The sequence below is a fragment of the Hordeum vulgare genome, chromosome 1H (assembly GCF_904849725.1).
Source record: "Hordeum vulgare subsp. vulgare chromosome 1H, MorexV3_pseudomolecules_assembly, whole genome shotgun sequence".
Classification (NCBI taxonomy): domain Eukaryota; kingdom Viridiplantae; phylum Streptophyta; class Magnoliopsida; order Poales; family Poaceae; genus Hordeum; species Hordeum vulgare.
In genome coordinates this window covers 458,338,215-458,362,774 of record NC_058518.1, presented here as the reverse complement: position 1 = coordinate 458,362,774, position 24,560 = coordinate 458,338,215, and the positions used below count along the sequence as shown (strand labels likewise).

The following is a 24,560-nucleotide window of genomic DNA, read 5'->3' as shown; positions in this document are numbered from 1 at the left end:
TCCAGATCCCGTTGTTGGTTATTGGCCGGAGAGATGTCTCGATCATGTCTGCATGTTTCCCGAACCCGTAGGGTCTACACACTTAAGATTCGATGACGCTAGAGTTGTAAAGGGAATAGTATGAGGTTACCGAAGGTTGTTCGGAGTCCCGGATGAGACCCAGACGTCATGAGGAGCTCCGGAATGATCCGGATGTAAAGATTGATATATAGAAAGTCCTGTTTTGATCACCGAAAAAGTTTCGGGCTCATCGGTAGTGTACCGGGAGTGTGGGAGGGTGCCGGAGGACCCCCGGGAGGGGTGTGACGACCAAAGGAGTTCATGGGCTGTTAGAGGAGGTGGACCAGCCCTTATTGGGATGGCCAAGGCCTTCCCTAAAGGCCCACGGGGCTAGGAATAAAGGAGATAAGGCAAAAGGGGTTTAAAAGGAAGGGATCCACCTCCCTTGTGGGAGGTGGGCTCCTCCCCTAGTTCGGCCGAACCTCTCCTCCTTGGAGGAGGGGCCAAGGCAGCCCTCCCTTTCCTTCCTCCTATATATACTTGAGGTTTTGGCCCTTTTGATACACACAATTGATCTCTCCCAAGGCGCAGCCCTACCTCTCTCTTCTTCCTCCTCCGCAACGCTTGGCGAAGCCCTGCCGGAGAACCACATAGCTCCACCGTCACCACGCCGTCGTGCTGTCGGAGCTCTTCCGCAACTTCTCCTCTCTCCTTGCTGGATCAAGAAGGAGGAGACGTCACCGGGTTGTACGTGTGTTGAACGCGGAGGCACCATCGTTTGGTGCATAGATTGGAATCCACCGCGATCTGAATCGCTGCGAGTACGACTCCATCAACCACGTTCATAGTAACGCTTCTGCTTAGCGATCTTTAAAGGGTATGAAGATGCTCTACAACCTTTCTCGTTGCTGGTTTCTCCATAGATAGATCCTTGCATGGAGTAGGATTCTTTTTGAAATTACTACGATCCTCAACATAGACTGCATGTACTCAAAGTGGAAGAAATGCCCTTCTGCTTGACAAGGGCAGTATAAGGGACATGTCGGGGCTCGCACCGTAATACTTGAGGTCATGGCCTCAGATGATCTCTCAATCTAGCACTATTTCTTCGGTATGGCCGGATCACATAATGATATCAACGTGCTTCAACGCTCGCCGGTGTTTGCAAGGCTTGCGGAAGGCAAGAGCTCACCGGTGAATGTTACCATCAACGGCCACAACTATGACTAATGATACTACCTAGGTGATAGTATCTATCCTCAATGGACCACTATTGTGAAGACAATCCCTGATCCCGTCGAAGAGAAGAGGAAAAGATTTGCCCAAGAGCAAGAGAGTGCTAGGAAGGACGTCGAGCATGGCTTTGGTGTTTTGCAATCTCGATGGGTCATCGTTCGGTGCTAGGACTTGGAGGACCAAGAAGGTGCGGAAGGTGATGATGGCTTCTGCGATTATGCAGAATATGATCGTAGAAGATGAGCGTCCGAAACGTATCTATGGTCAAGGGCTTCAATTTCAGGATGTGAATGTTGTGTGTGAGCATGGAGGAGCGGCGGGGTTGTGGTGGAGCACACGAGGTTCAAGAGAGGTTTTGGGTGGGTCGGGGGTGTCGGAGTTCTACGTGGCTAGTATCAGAGTCGCGCAAAGCCCCCCACCCTCCCCAAAGTTTTTTTCGACTTTGCGGGAAAAAGTGAGTAGTTTTACTTCCTACAATCCCGCAAAGCATAGTTTTTTTCTTAAAGTTAAATATAATTCTACGTGACTCTTGTCCAGACTCCCGCAAAACATAATTTTTCTTAAGTCAAACTTTACAAAGTTTGACCATGTTTATTAAAAAATAATTGACAACAATAACACAAAAATAATACAATATGAAAATATATCATGTGTTTTATGTAGTGATATGAATTTGATATTATATATGTTGATACTTTTCTCTAGAAACCTGATCAAAGTTGATGAAGTTTGACTTCGTGAAAAAACTATATGCACTACATATGGAACAGATGGAGTAGTATATAGTTCCATTCATCCATATCATTTCTATTGCCATATGAGAGTTCTAAACAGACTAAAAGATGTCAATTAGTTCTGTCATAAACAACCAGCATTGCTCAAAGGCTCATCTAAAGTGTCAATTCATATACGCCACAAATTCCTAGGTTTTCTTGTTTTCAAAAAGCACGGTAGACCCCGGTCTGTGCATTGAATAATGCACACAACCATATACTATTGCATATACGGTTCATCCAAACATGTTATACAAAGTATGAAAGGGTATCTAATTAGTGATCATTCCAGATACAAGGTCATGCACGTTTAGTAAATTTTATTTGATATCAATCATTTTTGATAACAAGGTCATGCATATCTAATTAGTGGATTTTATTTTGTAGCTCAAATTTTTCTTCATGATATACCAACAATCAAAATAACAAAGAGTGCATTTAAAATCAAGCACTAGGTTAACCAATTAGATTGAGGAGCATAATTGAATTAAGAGTTCAGACCAAAATTGCTTCCTAAAATGATGCATTGTAATCCATAGCAAAGCACCAGCTTTCTACTACTGCCTCCGTTCCTAAATATAAGAACTTTTAGAGATTGTACTATAAACCACATACGGATGTACATAGACATATTTTAAAGTATAGATTTACTTATTTTGCTCCGTATGTAGTCTTCTAGTGAAATCCCTAAAAGGTCTTATATTTTGAAACGGAGGTAGTAGGTATGGTACGCTACTTGGTCCAGGTGTGTGCCCTTCTTTCGAGAAAAAAGGTGAAACACTTTTTAAGCAACGAGGCTTATCAGAATCTCATTTTGATCTCTTTTATAAACAAATGCTTGCTTCTTTGCACAGAAAATAAGAAACCCGTTGCCCTGGAAAACTATACTATAGTTCAATGCCACTGCATTGCACGGGATAATAACAAAATATTTGTATAACGAGAAATACGATAACATTTCTTCCCACACATCCATCTTGCATGACAATATTTAGTGGCTTGTCCCACTTCAAATTAATTCTCGAGATTGCCATCCCTTAGATTATAGATAACTTATATGTGCCCCAAAAAAGGATACCAAACACTATAAGAGAGAAGAATTCAAGGTGATATCCGTCTATGCAATCTATTTACAAGGTAAAATTTTGTAGCAAGATTGTGACATGGTCACGTTCCATAGAATGAACATGCCATGCTGATCACAGACTTGATTAACTTTTTAAATATGCCTATGATAAATTTTTTACTCAAAACACATTTTTCTAAGAAAGTGGTATAATTTTTTTTAATTCAAAAAAGATAGATTTGGGTACATCCTAAATTATCACACATATTAGGGAATAAATTTCATCAAGTCATGATCTAAAATAAAAGGACTTCTTATTAGCAGCATAGAGTTGCGAAACCATGTTATATGCACTCCATGATGCAAAAGTGCTATTATGTGTTGGAGTAGACGTGTGCTCGTTGTCCCTCCCATCAAGTCACTCCGAGACTTACAACCCAACACACATAGGCCTAGGTATAACCTATGTACCCTTCTTTCAAATAGTGAATATGGCCAACCATCGACCCCCATGAAACACGACTATGTGAGGCACTTTCGTACCGGCTCGAATGTCAATCCACCATATGGGTCGTCCAAAATGAGATTATAGACTAATGGACTCATTCGAGTCCATTTATTATGTCTGAGTAATGCAGGTAGATTCCCTTCCCCTACAAAACTCGAGCTCGTCCCTCACCGGCTAAAGCGAACTCCACCTAGATCCACAATGCCCCCGGGGTCCATGCTACCTCATCACCCATTCCCAAAGAGATCTTGCCGCGCATTCCTGGCTTCGATTGTGGTGGGCAGATCATCACATGTATTTGCCCGTAATGGGGCAAATGCCAACAATCTGCCCCACTCACCTACAACAACAAGAGACCTTCAGTATGAATCTAATTCACACCATAACCATTTGCAGCAACCCAGTCCTCTAATCCAAGCCCAACCTAATTCTCAATAGGTCATTTAAATATGGAATCAACACAACTAGCAATATATCATTTGTCCAAAATTGACACATATGCTTATCATACATACTGGAGAAACAACTGCACTGATGCTATCAAGATAACATTTTGGAAGCACATTTATCTCAGATTAGTATTAACTATTAATAGATCAAGCACTGACAAAATGATTATGTTAGTGTAAAGCATACCAAATGACATGGTACACACACCAATTTATTCAGGAGTGTTACATTAATAAGGCAATTTGGTCACTGCACGGTAGCTATATAAATAGTCCATATATCACTCATGCTGACAGAAATTAGCAATGCTCACAGCTACATACAAAATTGGGACAATTTTGTACCATGTTGTGTTTCCAAAGACTGGACATCCTAGTAATGACCCACCTGCGTGTCCATGCACGAGCTAGGGTCGATCAGGCCAATAGATTGCTTCAATGCTGGTGACGAATCTTCCGTTCAAGCATGCGTCGCTGCTCCGCCGCTCATATTTGTATGCCTCCACTCACTCCCCTTACATGCAGAAGTCTTTCGACATATTCAACCACCCATGGCCATATCCACTCACTCCTTTCATAGGAATACCAAACCGTAAGAAATATTTTCAAAGTATTAGGCTTGTATCATGAATTATGTTCGCTTCTATCAACACTTCAAGACACAAAGCTTTTGTGTTTGATAACAAAATTAAGAAAATTTGAAGGTAAAAGTAAATCATCTATATAATTCCACATGCACTACTACATGGAACAAACATGAAATGTCGCAGAAACTATTGAACTTACTTTTCTAGAACAACGATACAAAGCAACTGCAGCACATAAGCTAGCACCTTATACATGCTTTAAAGAAGACGTATAGTTTGACCACCTACCGGTAGCTACTATACACATTCACAACACATGAGGCCTTTCATGAAATATTTGTCTGGGCAAGAAAACATTGCTATGTGATGCAATAGTAGCTAAACTCACAAATTATGTATGTCGTATCAATAACTCTGCTGTAATCTAACTTTGAAGCTACAATCAGATAAAGGAATAATATAAACTTTAGTTAAATGATGCAAAATAACGAAAAGAGGCATGAATGAAAACACAAAATAAATGCATCCAGAAGATTACACATGACTAATCATACCTTACCATTCAAAATCTTCCCTCTCTCGTACTCGTATCAATGACTCTGTTATACAAGGTAAGTAGTAATTTTTCATGTATTCTAGGTGTTTTGTCATCAATTGAACAAGCTACTGCATTTTGGAAACTACATGAACAAAACAACACAACTGTTCACGGTAAGTTAGTGTCCCTAAAGGATTTACCTGCTCGGAGAAAATCTTAAGAACAAACTGCATATACAGTAAAACACGGTGAGCTCTGAATCGAAGTATAACTATTTGAAAATCTTTGGAGAAGGTTTGAAGGAAAACTTCTAACCCTACAATTTGAAGAGCGGAGGATATATATACCAAGTATTCCACTGAAAGAAAAATACCAAGTAAAGCTTGCTACACTCTAAGAAACACCGAAGTAGATTCTTGGCTTTATCAACACCTATGCGCAAGGAGCTCAACACAAGAAGTCCAAGACTACTTCCAGATCTTGTACTCTTCAAGGCAGGGATGACACTCGAAACTTCATGAACTATAGTGTAAAGTTTCTTACATAGGTCGCCATGTAGGTGCACAAGTAATATAATAATAACCCAAATAAATAAAAAAATTGATATGCCATATTCGTAAATAAGAAAAGTACTTCCAACAATAGAGTCATAGACAGGAAATGAAAGAAAAAGATTGCAGAGTTTATCACAGTTTTCTAACTTGCTATTTGGTGACATCAGTGTTCTCACAGAAGAATCTTATCATATACAATACAAACCGATGGTGATATTTGCCGGACGCAGTTTTAATTTCTAGCACGAGAGTGATTATATATAGATAACTACATAATCATCACAAGACACCAAGGAAGTACAACCAATGATCGAAGTCGTGTTCAATGTCGTCCTATATATGAAGACATCCGACAAATAACAACAAGTTTCCTATCTCACTACCATTGCTGAATTAATAGCTTTCGGTGGAATTAGGAGTTCTCCTGGATTACCTTCCAATTGCGAGTAATAACAAAGTCCGTCAACCTCAACCCTCTCCATGGCGTCCTTTTAGTCAAATTTCATTTGCAAAGAGAGCAATGTATTGAACATGATATTGCTTTTAGTCCCTAGCACAAATATATAAGAAAAGGCTCAAATATCTCACCATGAGTAACTAACTTAAATGCAAAATAAATTTCACTTTTTTAAAAGAAATACAAAACGAACATGCCTATATCTTACATAATAAATGGCATCAATCACATAACCTGAAAGAAAAACATGCCATCAGTTAAGTATGCAATATGTAGCCTAACAACATGAAAAATAGCATGAGAAAAAGAAGGCAAAAGTCCTATGGACTTCTGATTCACCCGAAATTGGCACAAAATTAGAAGTAGTAAAAAAATACCCATAGAAGAAGGATGAAAAAAGGATGTCTAATTTCCATGGTTGTGCCATCAAAAATTTAAGACGAAAACTCTGGCATACATGTTATAGGTATGGATTGCAGGGCAAGATGTTCTTTATGTAAAACCCGGATTTTACCAATTTGTCCAGCTAAAGTTGAAGCAATGACAGAAGAGCTAAATGTGGATGTATGTTTTTTTGTTAAATGAAAATGTTCTTTCTTGCGGACGCTGCCCGTTAGGGCTCACCAAGCCGCACTCTGGGTGCCACCCGTTTTAGTAGTCGTGCTCTCCAACTTGCATTGGGAAGGGGTGTTGGGTAGAGGAGGAAATAGGTTGGAGGAGCAATAGCTACAGAGCTCCATGCCTCCACCTACCGTCCTCCTCCTCCTTTGCAGCCGTCACCACCTCATCCACACCCTTCTTTGGCTCGATGTAGACATCCTTCGCGCATCTAAATTACCAAGAAGATGGACCTAAATCGATATGAAAAAAGAGGGAAATTGATATGCAAGTTTGGCCCATAATGACATTTACTAATCCTCTAAGTTCCTAGGTTTTATCCTGCTCTAGTATTATTGTAGCCTCTCTACTCTAATGTTGTTCTTTTAATTTTTTCAGACAGACAAGTTCTTTAGAAATCCGCATGATGTCTTCCTCGTTTGTTCGTTCTCCTCAAACAAATGCTAAAGAGAGGAAGAATGTATTCTGTAATTGCAATTTACATGGTTTCTCCATGATTTTGTCCTAGAAGCAACTACTTAGCGATGCAAACAACACACCATGCGACGACCACTTGGTTCGGCTCCCAATACAACTTGATAACAAGCTTCCATCCCATTACATGAAGCAATCTCTAACTAACCAGCACCCGTTTGAAACGAATCAGGCAGGCAGTCATAAACGCAAGCTCCACAAATATGACAAAGAGTCCACAGCGTCACGACAATTACAATTAACTAGTAGTACACCCCGTCACCGTTTGCGTGACGACCCCGCACGCTCGTTCTGCGCGTCACGACCCATGATTCCACCTCCGCCTCCCGCCAGTGCCGCCCGCGCGAGAGATACCGACGCTTACACTTCTACATCCGCATGGCAGCGTTGCGCAGAATTCCGCACCTGGCCTTTTCAATCGGCCTGACCTTTGCCTTCCCCCATCGATTTCTACTCACCCCCGATGTAGATGTCCTGCACGACGGCAACGGGAATTGGGTTGGTTGTAGGTGCTAGAACCCTAGGTTGGTTTTGGTGGGAGAGAACGACATGATGGAAAGGCAGGGAAAACATCGGGAAGGGGCGGCGAACATGGACAACAAACTCGGGAGCGACAGGGGAGGGGGAGGGGAGCGATCGTGGGCAATAAAATTGAGAAATAACCGGATGAACGTGTGTAACCGATAAAAAACGGAGTAAAATTAGAAAAGAAAATCGGTGTAGTCTAGGATCGATGGTTGACTTAGTTCCATTGATCGACGATGGAGGGTACGAAGCGAAGAAACGACCTATCAAGTGCTCCATTACGAATAGAGAGATTAGGAGTAGAGATTTGGCGAGATAAGGAAAGACATGTAAAAAAATTATATTATGAAAATTGTGATTGTGATTCCATAACATAGACAATGATAGAAAATAAATGTCGTAATGTGTGGGATTTAATATTTATTATTGTTAACTATTTGATTTATTTTGAATGGTTATTAAGAAAAGAATTCGGTCTATATTTTAGGAAGGTGATCTCACGTATATGGGCGGTTTTTAAATTCTCAATTATCTTACATGATTTAATTGAATGGACACCTGCCAAAGCAAGAACACAAAAATGGAAGGAGAATCATACAAATTGATTTGACTTTTAGTGGAAGGGAACAAATCAAGTGTGGGATGATGGTGGGAGGTGAGAGGGAAATAAACCAGTGGGACAGGGTGGTGAGAGATGAGACAAAAAAACAATTGATGATGAGAGGAGAGACGAAAAAAGACCGGTAAACATCGGCTACAAACTGCCTAATTAGAAATAGAGACATTTTTGTACATTCACACCTTGTCATGACCATGTGCAAAGGATCTTCAATCTTGATTTTCAATGTCCATCAGCTGCTACCAGAATTTGTCAAAGCATTAACTAGACTTTGCTTTCTTGGTTGGGCCTAACCGCGAAAGGTGCACTTAAGTATCGGCGACTTGCGTCCTTGTGTTTATTGTGCATATTTGCCATTTCCAAAAATAAATCAATCAATAGTGGGCTTTTGGAGTTCATTTTCTGAAAAAAAAATTGAAGTTTAAAAAAAGTGTGGAAAAAATAGACATGAACATATAGTTGTATACTTCATTTATGTAAAATTTCATTATGAAATGCACTTTGGTATGGGCCGCACAAAAAGAAATTATGTACTTTATATAGTGAATAGTGCATCTGCTAGAAATGTATTTTTTTAGCTTTCATGTATTTCGTCATGAAAGATTGCAGAGATGTAGCATACATAGTTAGGTTCATGTGTATTTTTTCAAGAATAAATAAATGACTTTTCATTTTTTCCCCTTAAAAAAACTGAGTTTCATGTAGGTCGAGCTGCAGCAGGCATTTCGGGTGGTGAGACTGTAGAATTCTTCATGAATGCTTTTATCTGACCCCACCTCCTTGAGAAGTACGCGTCTCAAATATGAAATGTTATCTGTAAACGGGTTCATTGTACAGCAAGAGGACAAGAAGACAAAGGTGACAAGACCAACGCCAAGCCTAGCACTGCAGTGCGGTCGCGGCCGGTTCTGGCTTGCCCGCCTGCACCTACAATATTCCTCCGAAAACGGACGATTCCGTGCTGGCCGAGCCGAATAAAACGTCCACGCGTCCGGACCCTTTTTTTCTTTTGCCGCGTATTTCATGCAGGATCAATCGTAATTCTCGTGAAAACCGCGGGGACCGTGGCGAGATCAGACCACGTAGTACGCGTCCGCGTCCCATTCAGTATGCCAGCCTCCCTCTCCCTCTCTCTCGGCGATGGACGTTCAGTGCGTGCGTGTAGGATGCACCGAGCACGCACGGTCATGGATGGAGCCACCTGCCGGCCCCGGCTCGCGCCTCCTCTTTTGCGAGCGGTTGCACGCCATCATGCGTGCTCCTTCCTTGCGAGCGACACGATCGGCGAAAGCAAAAAAGACAACACGACAATCATTTCACGGGGAGCGCGCGGACGACGAGACGAGACGGCGGAACGGCCGAAATGCTGGCCCGACGAGACGCGCGCCCATGCACCACAGGTACCACGTAAGAGCAAGTACAATAGAGCTGAGTCAGCTCGCTATACCATTGTACTTGCTCTAAGCTACACCTTCATGCTACCTTTGGACGGGCATTAACAATGTCTTCGATTGGGTGAAAGCATTTTATGGTCAAAAACCATAACAACCGTCCGTAGCAATGTTAGTCATTTGAAAGATTTGAAATAGACGGAACACGGGGTCTTCAACAACAAATTCGCGACTAGGGGATTTATCTTTAATCGGATTCGTCGAGAGGCTCGTGTTTGGGTTAAGACGGATGATAGACGTTTGAGTAACTTGATGTCGGGAGAGTAGGTTCTTTGTCTTCGATGTGATGGCCTTAGGGTTTGTAAGAAGCATAAACTCTCTCTTAATTAATGAAACGTGGCAAAGCTTTTGCCTTTTTTTCCAAAAAAGAAAGAAAGAAAGAGCTGCACCTGACGTGCCCAGCTGCTCATGGACGGCCCGCACATCGAGCAGCCCTCTAAACTTACGTGCGGTGTGGTGTGCCCTGGTGCACTCAACCATTCAAAACCTCTGCAAGCTCTACGGGCCGGGTTTGAACCAGAGCTACAGAGGACCGCTGAGCTAGCTGAACACGGGCCTCGCCTGTCATTGCTCGACCGGAGCGGGCTGGTGCATTCGTCGTATGCCCGCCCGTACACGTTGTTTCGGCAGAGAACAAGGCAGGCAGGCACGCGCGCCATTTTTGCTGCTGTTCAAGTGACGCGCGCTAACCCGTCGAACCGCTGCTAGCTACCTATATACCCACGTAAAACCTGTGGCGTGGACAACTTCGGAGCAATTCGAGCATACTATATATATCATCATCACGTAAAGTAAAAAACACCAAGGCGAGAGCTCGGTTTCCTAAGCCTGACTGTCGCGATTCCGCAGTTTGTTAGGCGAACACACAGCTTGGAGGCTGGAGCCTTGTGAGTAGTACTCCTACAACTCTTGCCCTGCCGGTAAAGACTTTGGTGAGCTTCCAACCCAAGATTCCAGAGGTGGTTTACCAAACCGATCCGGGCCAAACTTTGATCGACAGACATTGACCCCGAGAAAGCTCAGCCTGTCTGCCTGCCTGCTCATCATGGGACGTTTCCCTTACGCTGCAAGGCTGCTTAGTACTAGCTGATGACGGTGTCTCTTTCCGTAGAGAGGTCCACAAGATTTTTTCTGTTTTGTTTTCCGGCGAGAGTGAGCTGCAGCTCAACTCGAGTAGCTCTCGAGTGTCGCAGAGTTGGACGGATCGGACCGATGGTCCCAAACTCCCAACGCAGCACGTTTCGTGTAGGGGGAAAAACAATTCCCCGCAAAAAAAAAAAAATAGAACGTACGTGGGCTGTCACGGGCTAGCGAAACCCAGAAGGCCGACGGCATCCAATCCATCTAGCCCCCGAGCCCACACCCTCCGCCACCCCCAAAGATTCGAGGCCTGCCTGAGAGAGAGAAAAAGGAAAGCCCAAAGAATCGCGGCCTTTTCCACGCAGGATGTTAGAACTCTACTGACACCACTGGCCCGCATCGCCGGAGCCCACCTGGCAGCGTGACGAAGAAAGGTGGTTCGTCGCCGTCGTCCTCAGCACCGGCTCCGCCTCTTTTCGTCTCACGAAAAAGAAAAGGAACGGAGGAGAGTGGGTGACCGGAAGGAAGCGATGGCGATGGACCGCGTGCAGCTCCTCCTCGTCGGCCTCCCCGCGCTGCTCTTCATCTCCGACCTCTCCCACATCTTCGCGCCGCCGCCTCCCCACCTCCGCCACCCTCATGGCCAACCCCCGCACCACCCCCACCCTCATCCGCCCCATCACCCCCACCCGCATCCGCCCCACCACCCCCACCCGCCGCACCACCATCACCCGGACCCCGCTGCCGCTGCCATACTGGTAGGTCGTAAACCCTAGCCCGGATTTCCTTTTCCCCTTGTCGTAAGACCCTAGCCCGGAATTCTGTCGCTCCGATCTGGGCCGCAGAGCTGACGTGTTGTTTTGGTGATACCCCAGAAGCCCAATCTGGACGGAGGAGCTGGATTCGGCACGACTGTGGAGCTGCAATTCTGCGCCTCCTGCTCGTACAAGTGAGTCTACGCGGACCGGTGGTTGGTTGGTTGCTTGCTTGCTCGCTCAATTGGTGTTGTTAGTTTGCGTGTGTGGATCAACTGGACATATGCGTAGAATAGCGGATACTGAGTTTTTGGAATTGTTGTGTGCTTGCCTTAGTTGACCATACACCAATAGACGGACCGATTTACCATGTAAAATGGTTTAGGAGGTGGTTTATTTGGTACTCCAGTAAAACCGACCAGTGTCATTGGTGGTTGTTAAATAGTAGGAGTACTAGCAATTGTTAATGCCGAATGCTTAATACAGTTGTAATAAACTAGTAGTGGGGAACTGGTGCAGTTATTGTCAATGGAAACGTTAATGCTCTGGTGACAGTGTTACTGCTTTGTTGAACATTTAAAGTCAGACACTGTTATGTAGTACATGGATCAAGTAAGAGCTTCTATTGGAATAAATATGGAATTTTATTTAAATATGAAAGAGATTGGATTAGAATTAGAGGTCGAATTAGTATCCTTTGGTCATTACTCAGGGATCAAGCAAGTGCTCCTATATAAGGGCTGATTTAAGAATATAGTTTGACGTATGGAGTATTGGAGTACTCGTGAGATCCTTTTCACTCTTCGACAACGAAAGCCATGAGGACCTCAAAACTGTGTTGTAGGGATGCCTCCCAATCTTGCTTCTAGAGTACATAGATAATGGTGGAATAGGAACTATATTCCGGATGTGGTTTGAGCAGACCGATATGTAGGTTACTGGTGAGGAGATAATTGTATGTCTTTCTGATGTCAAGAAGTAAAACAAGGGAAAACTCGTAAACAACAATGTGATGGTTCTTGTGAGTTTATATTTTATCAATCTCTCATCTCCCTGGGTTATCCTCCTGAGTCCCAACCTATGCTCTAGTCCCCAATCTCCTACATGTAATTACACAGTTTATTCCAAACTATCATATTTGTTCTATTTGGTTTCGCTGGCTTGGTTATAAAGCTAACAGTGTACAGGGATAGGGAAGATGTTCTGGGGTGACCAGCTCTGATTTTACAGCTAACACAAAAAGGCCCAGAACTGACCCACAAAAGAACTGACACGGCTAGAGTCTTGAAAAGAAGAAAATACGTAATCAACTTTGGTGCTGATCCAGACTTAGTCGGCAAGCAAAAGGCTAAACAAGATGTGGTTCACTTCCTCTTCCAAACCACATGAGCTGCATTTTGCTGGACCCTTCCACTTCTTAATCTGCCCCACACCAGCTGGCTATCTGTTTCATATAACGTGCCAAAGGAAAATTGATATTCACACTTGTTTGAGTTCTACTTTAGTCTTCAACTCTTTGTTTAGTCTAGACTATTAATGATGATAACATTGTAAGCATGATGCCATATCCTTGCCTTCATCTGGTTTGCACAGTGAAGGTTGAGTTCAGCTATGGGTGGCAATGTTGAGAGCACACATTATTCATTTAATATAAGCTGACAGTAAGCATATGCATTTGCTTAAAATGTTTGTAGCTTCAGGTCAGCTGAGATTTAACTTGATGATTGTTGGATACTATCCGTCTCGAGCAGTTCCTGTTCTAGCTTCTCTTGTCTCTAGCAAGTGATAATGAACGACACGACATCTTCTCCAGTCGTAGGTCGGTAGGATTTGCTGTATTGTTCTTACCCCTTTACCTTGGTGTTAAACACGCTTTATGTAAACTACATGGCACATCTTGAAAATTGCTGTGACAGCATGTTCTGTAGACTTCTTTCACAAAAAAAAGCATGTTCTTTAGACTATCGATTTTTCAAGTTCCAACACCCTTACTGATTTTGTATGCTGCCATTCATTAATTATAACGTTAGGAATACACAATTAGAATGGTAGGTACACAGATCATATTTAGTTTCTAGGAAGATTGGGCCCATGCTACTGCAGAGTTTGAAAAGTACATCAATAGCACTCCAAAAATTCTACGCTAGTGTCATTCTGTTACAAAGTACTAAGACGTTCTAAAAATGTCATTCTTACTTTAGCTTATTTTCTTTGGCATGTGTGCCCAAGGAAACTCAGAAAGGGTTTACCAACTTTATTTAAGAGAACAATGCCATGATGGTTGCTGTGCCATGTTCCCCTTGTTTCCCTTTATTCAGTTCACTTATATATTTTATTTTTGCTTCATTTCGTTTACAGCAACCCACCCTTCCCAAATTCTATCTATCAGCCTATTACCACATTTTCTTTCATCTAGTTACACTGTCCTTGACTCCTTGGCTACCCCACTACGAGGTTGTAGGAATGAGGAGACACATGTTGTAGCGTGTTTCAACTGTCGTAAGTGCCCACTCTCTTGCAAATGACGTGTCGATGCTGGAAGGCCCCCCGTTACTTAGAGGTTCATGGAGGGTTTGGAGGGTCTGGGATGGCCTAGTTGGTGGATTCGTATGGCCACACCAGCAACAGCAGGCATGATATGTGCGACCTTCCTTTATGGAAGACACCTATTTAGCTAATAGTGAATATTGAATATTTGCGCTGTGCACTGGGTAGCTGGGTTATATAAACTTTATTCACATTCAGAGTAAGGCGTTTACCACTAGCAACTCTTAACATACGATGTGTCTACCACTGTCTGAACTTGAATTTTGACACAACTGAGCTGGCTCTCCATTAGCACTCCTGTGTCAGTGTACCAGAGCATTGTTGGAACAACTGAGCTAGCTCTGCTATTTTACACTCTTTTGGCCTTCATTATATGACCTGCAGTTGTGAGCACCACTACAACACGACGAGTATAAAATGGGAAAGAGTTTCTTTTCTTTTCTTTTCTTCCTTACATCATGCGGTGAAGTGAAATATGAAATAACTAGCTCTAGTTAGCAATTACTAAATCGTGGTATGGATCTAAGACTTCTAAACATGAATCTTGAGTAATTCCTAGTATCAGTTAACTATTTTGTTTTTATTGCAATTGAGTTAACAGAAAGAAACAATAGCAACTGTATATTTTATTTACCTATTCAATCTCTGTGCTTTGCTTGAACTTGTTTCCTTATCTTGAGTTCCCGACCTTACTTGAAAATCGCATCGAATGACACAGGGCTAAAGTTAGTATGCGATGCCAGCATATTTCATCCTATATCATCTAAATTACTCCCCCCGTCCCATAATATAAGACTTTTTTGCAAGCTATGTTAGCTTGCAAAAATGTCTTATATTATGGGACGGAGGGAGTATATGTTTTGCTTTGCACCTACAGGTTAGACTGAAAACGTTGAGTTCCATTTTGCAGGGGAAATGCAATGACCATGAAGCGCATGCTGGAAACATCATTTCCTGGCATTAATGTTTTCTTGCATAATTATCCGCCAGCCTTCCCCAAGCGGGTACTGAGCAAAATCATGCCAGTTATTCAAGTTGGAGCCATTGCAACAATAATGGCTGGTGACCAGATTTTCCCCAGACTTGGCATTACTCCACCTCCATTGTTTTACTCGCTACGTGCCAATAGATTTGGAACGATGGCGACAATTTGGCTATTTGGCAATTTTGCCCAGTCTTTCCTACAAAGTTCTGGTGCCTTTGAAGTTTACTGCAATGGAGATTTGGTATGTTTCCTATATCAGACACCCCCTTCTCTTTCATTTCTTAACACATCAATTGCTTTCCTGCATGTTACCATCATAAATTAGGATTCATGTGATTCTAGTGTGCGCCCTTTCTCTTTCACTTTTGTTAACACATAAATTACCTTTCCACCCACTTATTTTGACTACAAGTTCATCATATTAAAAGATTGCTTCCACAAACAAAAATCACCCTTTTGCCTTGCTGTGTTATCACAGAGATGTTTTTTTTTCTCATGACGTTCTGTTTCTCTTCCTAGAAAAACTGGTACATGGATAAGGCTTGCTTTACCATCATGACTTGAGCAGTAATACACGTATGCATTTCTTGCTGACTGAAACTTGCTTCCACCTTCCCAGGTTTTCTCGAAGTTAGCCGAACAGAGGTTCCCTAGCGAGTTTGAGCTGCGTGATCTCATCGGCAGCAGACTGCCATCTTCTCCATTCGGGAAAAACATGGGAAACGCCTTGTCTTAGTCGATCAGCGCCAACGTATCTCTACTAAACGCCTTGTCCTATTTTACGGTTAGCTATCTGATGTTGATCCTATCGAACTCCACAGCTTGCCTTTAAACACTAGCTTCCGAATATGTGTGTGGTTTGTAAAGGTCCTAAAAAATAACTTGGCACGAGACAGTGACCGACAGCGTGACGCTGCTGTATGAACACCTCACACCTGTATGGTCGTGATTGCCTGATACTGCTATGCTACTGGTAAAATCTCCAGAATCTTCGCGCGGAAGTTTAAGTCCTTTTTTTTGTGAGAACTTATTCTCTCAATGAGTCCTGTATATGTTGGCATGTTGCATCTTGCATGCATCGTGTCACTCTATCTGACGGGGCCCACTGTCCGATGCGTTGCAGAATTGGCATATAGGCAGCGTGTACAGCACATGGGCTTCTTTGAACTCGTAGATGGCCCAGGTGCACAATATTTTGAAACTGGAGTTCTGTGGGGAAGAAATCTGTAAGGGGAGTGCTGGGCGCTGGTCATGCACGAGCCGTCAGATCGAACCATGTAGCAAAAAATCATCGATGGTAGCAAAAACAAGCTGCGGTTGTAGCAAAATTCGGTCATAAATGCAGCAAAAGCGTGGTTGTAGCAAAATAACGATGCTGATGATGTGTGGTAGCAAAATAAAATATGAGTTGTAGCAAAAAGCGGGCGTCGTTGTAGCAAGAAATCGACACCGGCGATGTGTTGTAACAAAAACTTAACGTGGTTGTAGCGAAATGAGATGCAGATTGTAGCAATAAACGGTGTTTGTAGTAGGGAAGTGTGGGTTCGAGCAGCGTCGTCGTCCTCGAACTGTCGACGTCCGTGGTGCGTTGTAGCAAAATGAAGTGCCGATTGTAGCAAAAGCTAGCATGGTTGTAGCAAACAATTGATGCCGGCTATGTCTTGTAACAGAACAAAACGTCAGTTCCAGTAAATTGTTACCTCGGTTGTAGCAAAAGCTAGCATGATTACAACAAAAATAACACGGTTGTAGAAAGAATAATTGCTGGTTTCAGCAAAAAAACCAATGCAGCAAAACACATGACAACCGCCGTCCGCCATCCGCTCTCCTTCCAACACCAGGCCCGGCCCTGAGGGGGGGGGGGGGGCGAGCATGGCGGCCGCCCCGGGCCCTCGAAATCTAAGGGGCCCCCATCCCAGTCCCAGACTCCCAGGTATGTGTGAGGAACCGCTGGAGTAACCATTAGAAGACCTGAAGCTTTTCTGCATCTACACAAGGAAGATGAAAGCCGAGCCGTTTTTCTCTGTTTAGCGAACTGGGCCGTGGGCCTTTTTTCCTTATCGATGGTTAAGTGGTTGTTGGGCTAAACTGTTGTACCAACGCGCGTAGTGTGGTGGCGTGAGGAGGGGCATGCACGGCCTGTAACTAGTTGATGACTTCAATGCGTTTTTTGAATCTCTAATTATGTCTGAAAGGTTAATTTTCATTTGGCTATAATGAAGCAGAGAAGACCCAGTGAATACACTTGACTTTGCTACTTTGTACACTATCAATTTATAGTATATGTTTTGACTCAAAAAATAAATCAATAGTATTCTACTAGTTATGCTGATTATATGTTTTTTGAATCTTTGATTATATATTTTATGTCACATAGATTTCACTTCTTGCTATCAGTTTCGCGTGTAATTTTTTTATTTTGTCTTTCACTATAAGGCCCGATCACATTGGATTCACTAGATAATAAAGACAATCTGGCTTGATATTCTATGGATCACACCTTTTTTTTATCAGAGTACAATCAAAGTTGCTTACATACACGAGCACACACTCATTCTTATAAATGCACAAGCACACACCCTATTTCTATGAGCACCTTTAAAAGATTGAGCCGGCACATCATCTTAAGATTTACTTAGTTTAGGAAAATGCAAGCGTAAGTTTCGAACTTGAACCCTGATGGATACCACTGTCCTCCTCATCATTCAATCACAGATAGGTTTGTCTATGGATCACAACCTTAACTGGATGTATGTGCTCACTGTTTGTTATTTGTGCATCTTTACTCGAAACACTCCCTCACCTCCCTCCGCACAACCACGTCGAGAGGAGACCACACCGTTCAGAGAAGTATATTTTTAATTATTTTTATTAGCACCAACATTATTAAGTTTATATAAAAAAAATGAGGGCCTAGTATTCTAGTTTCGTCCCGGGCCCCTAAAATCTCAGGACCGGCCCTGCCCAACATCATCCTAACCTATGCAGCAATTCGAAAAGACTGGTTGTAACACGTCGTGACATCAATTATAGCAAAAATTTCCAATGCTGATTTGTGTAATAATAAAGCAAAAAATGCAAACATAACCGGTCCACGCAACGCAACCTTTGAGGCGCAACGCATCTGCCCCCCTGCCCCAATCGTTTCCACGTAGAGAGGCGAACGAGGGGACCGGCCTAGTCGGGAAACATTTCCCGATCTGAAACAGGAGTTCATGAAAGATTGGACTCGGAAGTTCGAACTCACCTTCTTTTGTTGCCTTACCTGCGAGACCATGGGCTACGTGGGACCACCCTTCTGTCAGAGATGCATGGACCGAGTCCATATGCACCGCCCCCCTACTTTTCCCTTCCCCGTACCATCTGCATCCGCCCACCACGGCGCCACAGACCTCTCGCGTCACGGCCAGGACAAGGCTGCGCAACCCCCCCCCCCCCCCCCCCCGATCTAACCATCTTCACCCCCGGAAGCAAAATGCTCCGACGCCTCGCCGTCGCCGTCGCGGCGCCCCTCCGACGCTCCCTTTGCACTGCGTCCTCGCGCCCTCCCTGGGCCCTGACCTACAGGATGGCGCCGCTGGGCGCGCCGTCGCCGGGCGCGCGCCCGTCCTTGGACCTCCACGAGCCGCCCTGCGTTTCCCAGCTCTCCGTCCCCGCCCACTTGGCTGACGTCATGGACTTGGCCGCCGTAAGCATCCAGGCCGCGAGCTGCGACGGCCTCCTCCTCCTCGACTTCGCCGGCACCCCCCGCGGTGGCCACGACCACGACTTCGGCGACAGCCTGCCCGAAGTGGCCGCTTTTGTCGCCGCCTACGAACCGGGGGTCAGGCGCTTCGTCTGCAACCCCGTCAGCGGCCAGGTCTTCCGCGTCCCGGTCCCAAGCATGGACGCGGAGAAGACGACCCTGCCCTTCGGCCTGCTCACCCAGTCCGACGCCTCCCACGGCCCGCCTGACAGGTTCGTCGTCGCTCAACTCTGCCTCCGGGAAAGGGACGGCGAGAGGGTCGTGCGCCGCTTTCTGTCCGAGACAGGGGAGTGGGACGAGCCGCCGCTGTTCGTCCCGGTCGCGGCCCCGGGCTGGTGCGCACTGCCCATGCTGCCAAGGCACAAGGTGGTGGCGTTCGGCGACCGGCTGTGGTGGCTCGACCATTACTTTGGCGTCTTCTCTGTCGACCCATTCAGTGACCGGCCGGAGCATGGCTTCGTCGTGCTGCCGCGCCCGCTGCCCAACTTTGACATGGATGTGCATCCGGAACTGTACAGTCTCTTGGGTGTCAGCGAGGGGAAGCTGCGCTACGTCCAACTCACCACCAAGGAGCCGTTTATGCTCTACTCCTTCTCGCTCGACGATGAGGGATCCTGCTGGAAGCTAACGCATGAGTTGAGACTCAACCTAGTGTTGCCTGACAAGTCTACACCACGGTCGGACCAAATGCCGTGGATTTCTGCAATTGATCCATTCAATGCCAACATATTGTACTTCCAAGATGGTCGAATTACTGGTGCCTTCGACATGGCTGAGGGGGGAAGGATTGGGAGGAGTTATTTTCCAGACAGCATCAAATCTCCGTGCTACGGCTTTGTGCCTGTAATGCTACCAGCGTGGCTTCAATCGTACAACATCCCTTGCGCAGGTATCTAAATGTGCTTCTTTGACATGCATGTTTGATTCATTTGGATAGTGAAACTTTGAAGTTTACTGCACTTTAATTGTTAGGGTGCACAGGGTGGTTTAGTTGAACATATTTTACAATTCATGTGCATGGAACCTTTGTGCACAGCATGGATATATTTGTTAGTTGGCCTGAATTGTATCTGTATTGAAGTTTCTGAAGGGGGTGATTTGGTGTCTGATATCTTAAATGTTGTGTAAACTTAATCATTGCATATAGGCTCATACGTTTCAGAACTAAACTGGCCATGACTAGAAGTGGTCTATCCTGAACTTAAATGCCGCAGGTGGAATTATGTATTAGTAGAGAATCTAGTGTATTTTCTTCTCTATTTAATGTCTAACATATATCTGTGCAACTGTCATGTTAAATGCCTAAGCAGTATTTTCTGATCCAATTCTTGCTGTGATGAAGAAACATATACATTTGTGTTTAAGTTCTTGTATCTATGGATATAACTGAAGGAACAAATTCCACCAAGACAACCAATTGCACAAGGAAGACTTTGGCAGACACGCTGGTTCGTGTTGACAAGGACCAGAGAAATTGAAGTAAGCCAGCTAACTTATCTTTGGTAACTCATCATAAATAATTCTTTCTTGTTTGGGCACCCCTTCTTATTTTCGTTCGATGTTTAGTCATATATTTTCCTTTCTCGTGTTCATTCTGCGTATCTCCTATACTTGCAATGTGTTACTTGCAGAAGCAAGTAGTTTTTTGTTCTTTAGTCTCAACATTGTTGTACTCGTTCCGGATTTGGTTTCTTTTTAATTAATAAAGGGCTGCATGCATCTCTCGATGCAGAGGCCGGGGCTATGCCTCCTTTTCTAAAAAAAGAAGCAAGTAGTTTGATCATGTTTCCGAGGGTATGTTTGGATGGTAACCGTCATAGCTAAAATTTTGGCTCTTGGTTGGATTATTGCCAATATTTTGGTATGAACATGCACTCTAGCAACACCAACTCTAGTTCATTTTGGTATGCATATTTTCTGAACTACGTAATACCAGGCTGGTCTGACTTGACCTACTTTTTATTGAAAAGAGGGGAAAGTCCATCGGCCTCTGACTTAACCCAATATCCCAGACATAACTAATATGAGGAAAAGGCTACAAGTTGTCCTGCCTTCCACCTTGATCATCCTTATTCATTTACTAGTCACTAATCCTGATAAGTTATTACCAAATCAATACTGAACTGAAGTATGTTGCCTGCTAGTATCTCTTACGAAGTAACCTTGCTGTGTTTGAGATTTGCAAAAACAGGCATACGGTGTTATATTCTGGTATGAATATATCATGTTTTTTGGAGAAAAGTATCCATTTTTTTTCCTGTTTTTTCTGTTTTACTGCTTACTCATTTGCCTTGCAGATTCCTTACGATGGACCGACAACTGAGCTGATGGTGGTACTGGAAGACATGAACTCTCATTTTAGGGAAATTCTGGGACAATCTTGGCGTGTTCTGTTTGTCGACGCGCTCTTTGAACCATGTTGTTGGCGCACCAGTTAAATAGGATGGCTGCATTCCATGGCCAATTTAGATGAAACACTCTAACAAATGCACTGTTACTTGCAAGACACGATGCTTATCTTCTCTGCAGAATGTTATTTGCACCGAAGTGTTTAGTTTTCATCGATAGGTTCGCTTTACTCATCTCTGAGTTCAGAGGATGTGTTTGATCGGATTGTTTTGGTGCGCTCTTTTTAATGCAAAATGCAATGACCTGGAAAATACTCTTTCCACTGGAACATGGGCGATTTTTCCTGATCTAAATGTTAGTATGATGCTATTGACCAGAGTTTAGGCCATCATTCCTACTAGAATTTGCTTTCCGAACCTATTAATGTACTCTTTTCGTTCCTCAATATAAGACCTTTTAAAGATTACACTATGAATTACTCCCTCCGTTCCTAAATATAAGACCTTTTAGAAATTTTACTATAGACTAGATACGGAGCAAAATGAGTGAATCTACATTCTAAAATATGACTACATACATCCGTATGTAGTTCATATGGAATCTCTAAAAGGTCTTATATTTAGGAACGGAGGGAGTACATATGAATGTATATAAACATAATTTAGTATGTAGGTTCATTCATTTTGCTCAGTATGTACTCTCTCTGTAAACTAATATAAAAATATTTAGATAACTAAAATAATTATCTAAACACTTTTATATTAGTTTACGGTGGGAGTAGTTTATAGTAAAATCTCTAAAATGTCTTATATTTAGGAATGGAGGGAGTATAATCCATCGAATAACTTTTGTATTCTAAGCTGTGTCCACTATTTAGTTATACTTTGGAACGTTGTTGTTCTCAAGAACTACACTGGATTCTGGATGGGCCCGATGGGGGTTCTCGCACTGTTCTACCAGCTGCGCTGGTCGCCGTTGAAACCTAAGGAGTGTGTGCGGTCAAGATTTTGTTTTGGACAGCCAGAACATCGTGAAGTACTTCACTGATATCATGCAGGTTCTTAGGCCAACTTGACCACATATCCAAATTGTTTATTTGGATCGGTCAAACGGACACCAACGCGACGGACCCATTTAAACACTTTAAAATTTAAATTATTTTAAGTTGCCACCCCCCTAACATGAACTAAAAAAATACATAAATAACTTCAATTAAATAGAACCCCCACCCTCGCCGTCGTCCACACTAAGGTTAGTGAAGGGTGGAGGCTGCCATGAGAACGACCACGAAGTGCCGCCGACGCGTGTGTTTGTCCAGTGGGCGGCTTCGGTTACGTGTGCACCACTGGTTGTTGTTGCAGTGAGCACGACTCCATGCCCACCCAACTGGCGGGGGCCGACACCAACTCCAGCATGCAGGGTACCATTCGTGTGCACGCCAACGATTGCCCCACCAATGCTGTAAATGACATGGTTGGCTCCTCTTCCTCCTCCACCTTCACTCGTCCGTCTCGGGAATGCGGACATCGCATGTGGCCGATAAGGCCATCTGCATCGCCAGGGCCTCCCATTCGGAGAGCTGGTGAACTCGGATAACTCTATGGACTTTTTGAGGTCCTCACCCTCCTCGTGGGTGATGTGAGAGAGGCCTTGTAGGACAAAGCGACTTTGTCACAACCCTAGAATATTTTTGTGTAAATAGTTATTAGAGAGCATCCATGCATCATGTTAAATGGAAATAAATTTGAATTGGGAGAAATTAAAAGCCTCAGAATTAAATAAAGAGCAAACCCCGTGGAAATGCATTCAATGATTCCAAAATGCCCCTATTTTAAGTTTTGAGAGTTTTGGGGATGATTAATATTTTTTTTGACAATTTAAAAGGATTATTTTTGTACTATGAATTTAAATCATATTCTATTTGAATTGAGTTTGTATTGCTATAAATAAAAATATAAACTCAAAATTTTGAAAATAATTTATGTGCTTTTGGAAAAGTCCATTGAGTAAAATAAGAATTTACAGAAAAGGTTGGCTCTGTTTTAAAGTTCATTTGAATTTAAAACAGTGGCAAAAGAAAAAAAATAAAACAAAAACAGAAATGAAGAAAAAGGGAAAGAAACTACATGAGCCTTACCTAGCAGAAGAGGCCATCTCCTACATCCTTCAAATGAAATAATAAGCTACCATGCTCATCTCGTTCGAGATGCTGAAGCGTGGCTATATGCCTTGAACACGTTAAATGCGTCATCTCTTGAGGGGATCGAAAACATTCCAATTGTCTGGGATTTCCAAGATGTCTTTCGAGTTTCAATTGTCTGGAATTTTCAAGATGTCTTTTTAGAAGAACTTCCAGGGATTCCCCATGCTAGAGGTGTCAAGTTTGTCATCGACTTGACACCCGGTACCACTCCTATCGTCAAGCGTCCTTATAAGATGCCACCACGTGAACTCCTTGAGCTTAAGCAAGAAATTGACAATTCGCTTCGCTTGGGTTTCATTCGTCCAAGTTCCTCTGCTTAGGGAGCACCTTCTCTCTTTGTTAAGAAGAAGGATGGAACAATCGTTTGGTTCAAGATTACCGTCCTATCAATCAGGCCACTAGTCAGAACAAGTATCCTCTTCCTCGAATAAATGATATGTATGATCAACTTGCTGGTTCCTCAGTATTCTTTAAGCTTGACTTGATGTTGGGATACCACCAGATCCGTGTTTGCGAAGAGGATATCCCAAAAACCGCCTTCGTTACTCGATATGGATCATACGAGTACACCATCATGTCCTTTTGCTTAACCAATGCCCCGACAACTTTCTCTCGGTTGATGAATTATATCTTCATGGACTACCTCGACAAATTCGTCGTGGTTTATCTGGATGATATCTTGGTATACTCCAAGAATAAAGAAGAACATGTCGAACATCTTCGTCTTGTGTTGGAAAACCTTCAGGAGCATCAAATTTATGCAAAGTATTCCAGGTGTGAATTCTGGCTGGACGAAGTGACTCACCTTGGTCACGTGATCTCCAAGGATGGTATTGCGGTCAACCCCAAACGAGTTCAAGCTATTCTTGATTGCACTCCCCCGAAGAATTTCAAACAAGTCAGAAGTTTTCTTGGACTCGTCAGCTATCGCCGTTGATTTGTCGAAAACTTCTCCAAGATTGCAAAGCCCTTAACCAATCTGCTTCACAAAGGTGTTAAGTATGAGTGGACAGAAAAATATCAGGAAAGTTTTTGGGCGCT

At 43.4% G+C, this 24,560-nt stretch overlaps 2 protein-coding genes across 2 annotated transcripts; both read left to right on the top strand.

Annotated features, from left to right (window-relative positions):
• The first annotated feature begins 11,400 nt into the window (after positions 1 to 11,400).
• Positions 11,401 to 16,223, top strand: LOC123445042 (selT-like protein). Its single transcript, XM_045121960.1, has 4 exons — positions 11,401 to 11,693; positions 11,811 to 11,884; positions 15,148 to 15,463; positions 15,842 to 16,223. The coding sequence occupies exons 1-4, from the start codon at positions 11,466 to 11,468 to the stop codon at positions 15,956 to 15,958; spliced, it is 735 nt and encodes a 244-aa protein (XP_044977895.1). The 5' UTR covers positions 11,401 to 11,465; the 3' UTR covers positions 15,959 to 16,223.
• Positions 16,224 to 18,606: 2,383 nt separating this feature from the next.
• Positions 18,607 to 21,627, top strand: LOC123445031. The gene is made up of 3 exons (XM_045121950.1): positions 18,607 to 19,856; positions 20,360 to 20,446; positions 21,265 to 21,627. Exons 1-2 carry the CDS (start codon positions 18,698 to 18,700, stop codon positions 20,443 to 20,445), a joined length of 1,245 nt encoding a protein of 414 aa, XP_044977885.1. The 5' UTR covers positions 18,607 to 18,697; the 3' UTR covers position 20,446; positions 21,265 to 21,627.
• The last annotated feature ends 2,933 nt before the right edge of the window (positions 21,628 to 24,560 follow it).

Excerpts from the sequence above, each read along its gene's own strand:
- LOC123445042 (XM_045121960.1), top strand. The coding sequence starts at position 11,466 with ATGGCGATGGACCGCGTGCAGCTCCTCCTCGTCGGCCTCCCCGCGCTG. Across the intron at positions 11,694-11,810 it reads CCGCTGCCGCTGCCATACTG|AAGCCCAATCTGGACGGAGG; the intron begins GTAGGTCGTAAA and ends GTGATACCCCAG. Across the intron at positions 15,464-15,841 it reads TTTACTGCAATGGAGATTTG|GTTTTCTCGAAGTTAGCCGA; the intron begins GTATGTTTCCTA and ends CCACCTTCCCAG.
- LOC123445031 (XM_045121950.1), top strand. The coding sequence starts at position 18,698 with ATGCTCCGACGCCTCGCCGTCGCCGTCGCGGCGCCCCTCCGACGCTCC. Across the intron at positions 19,857-20,359 it reads GTACAACATCCCTTGCGCAG|GAACAAATTCCACCAAGACA; the intron begins GTATCTAAATGT and ends ATATAACTGAAG.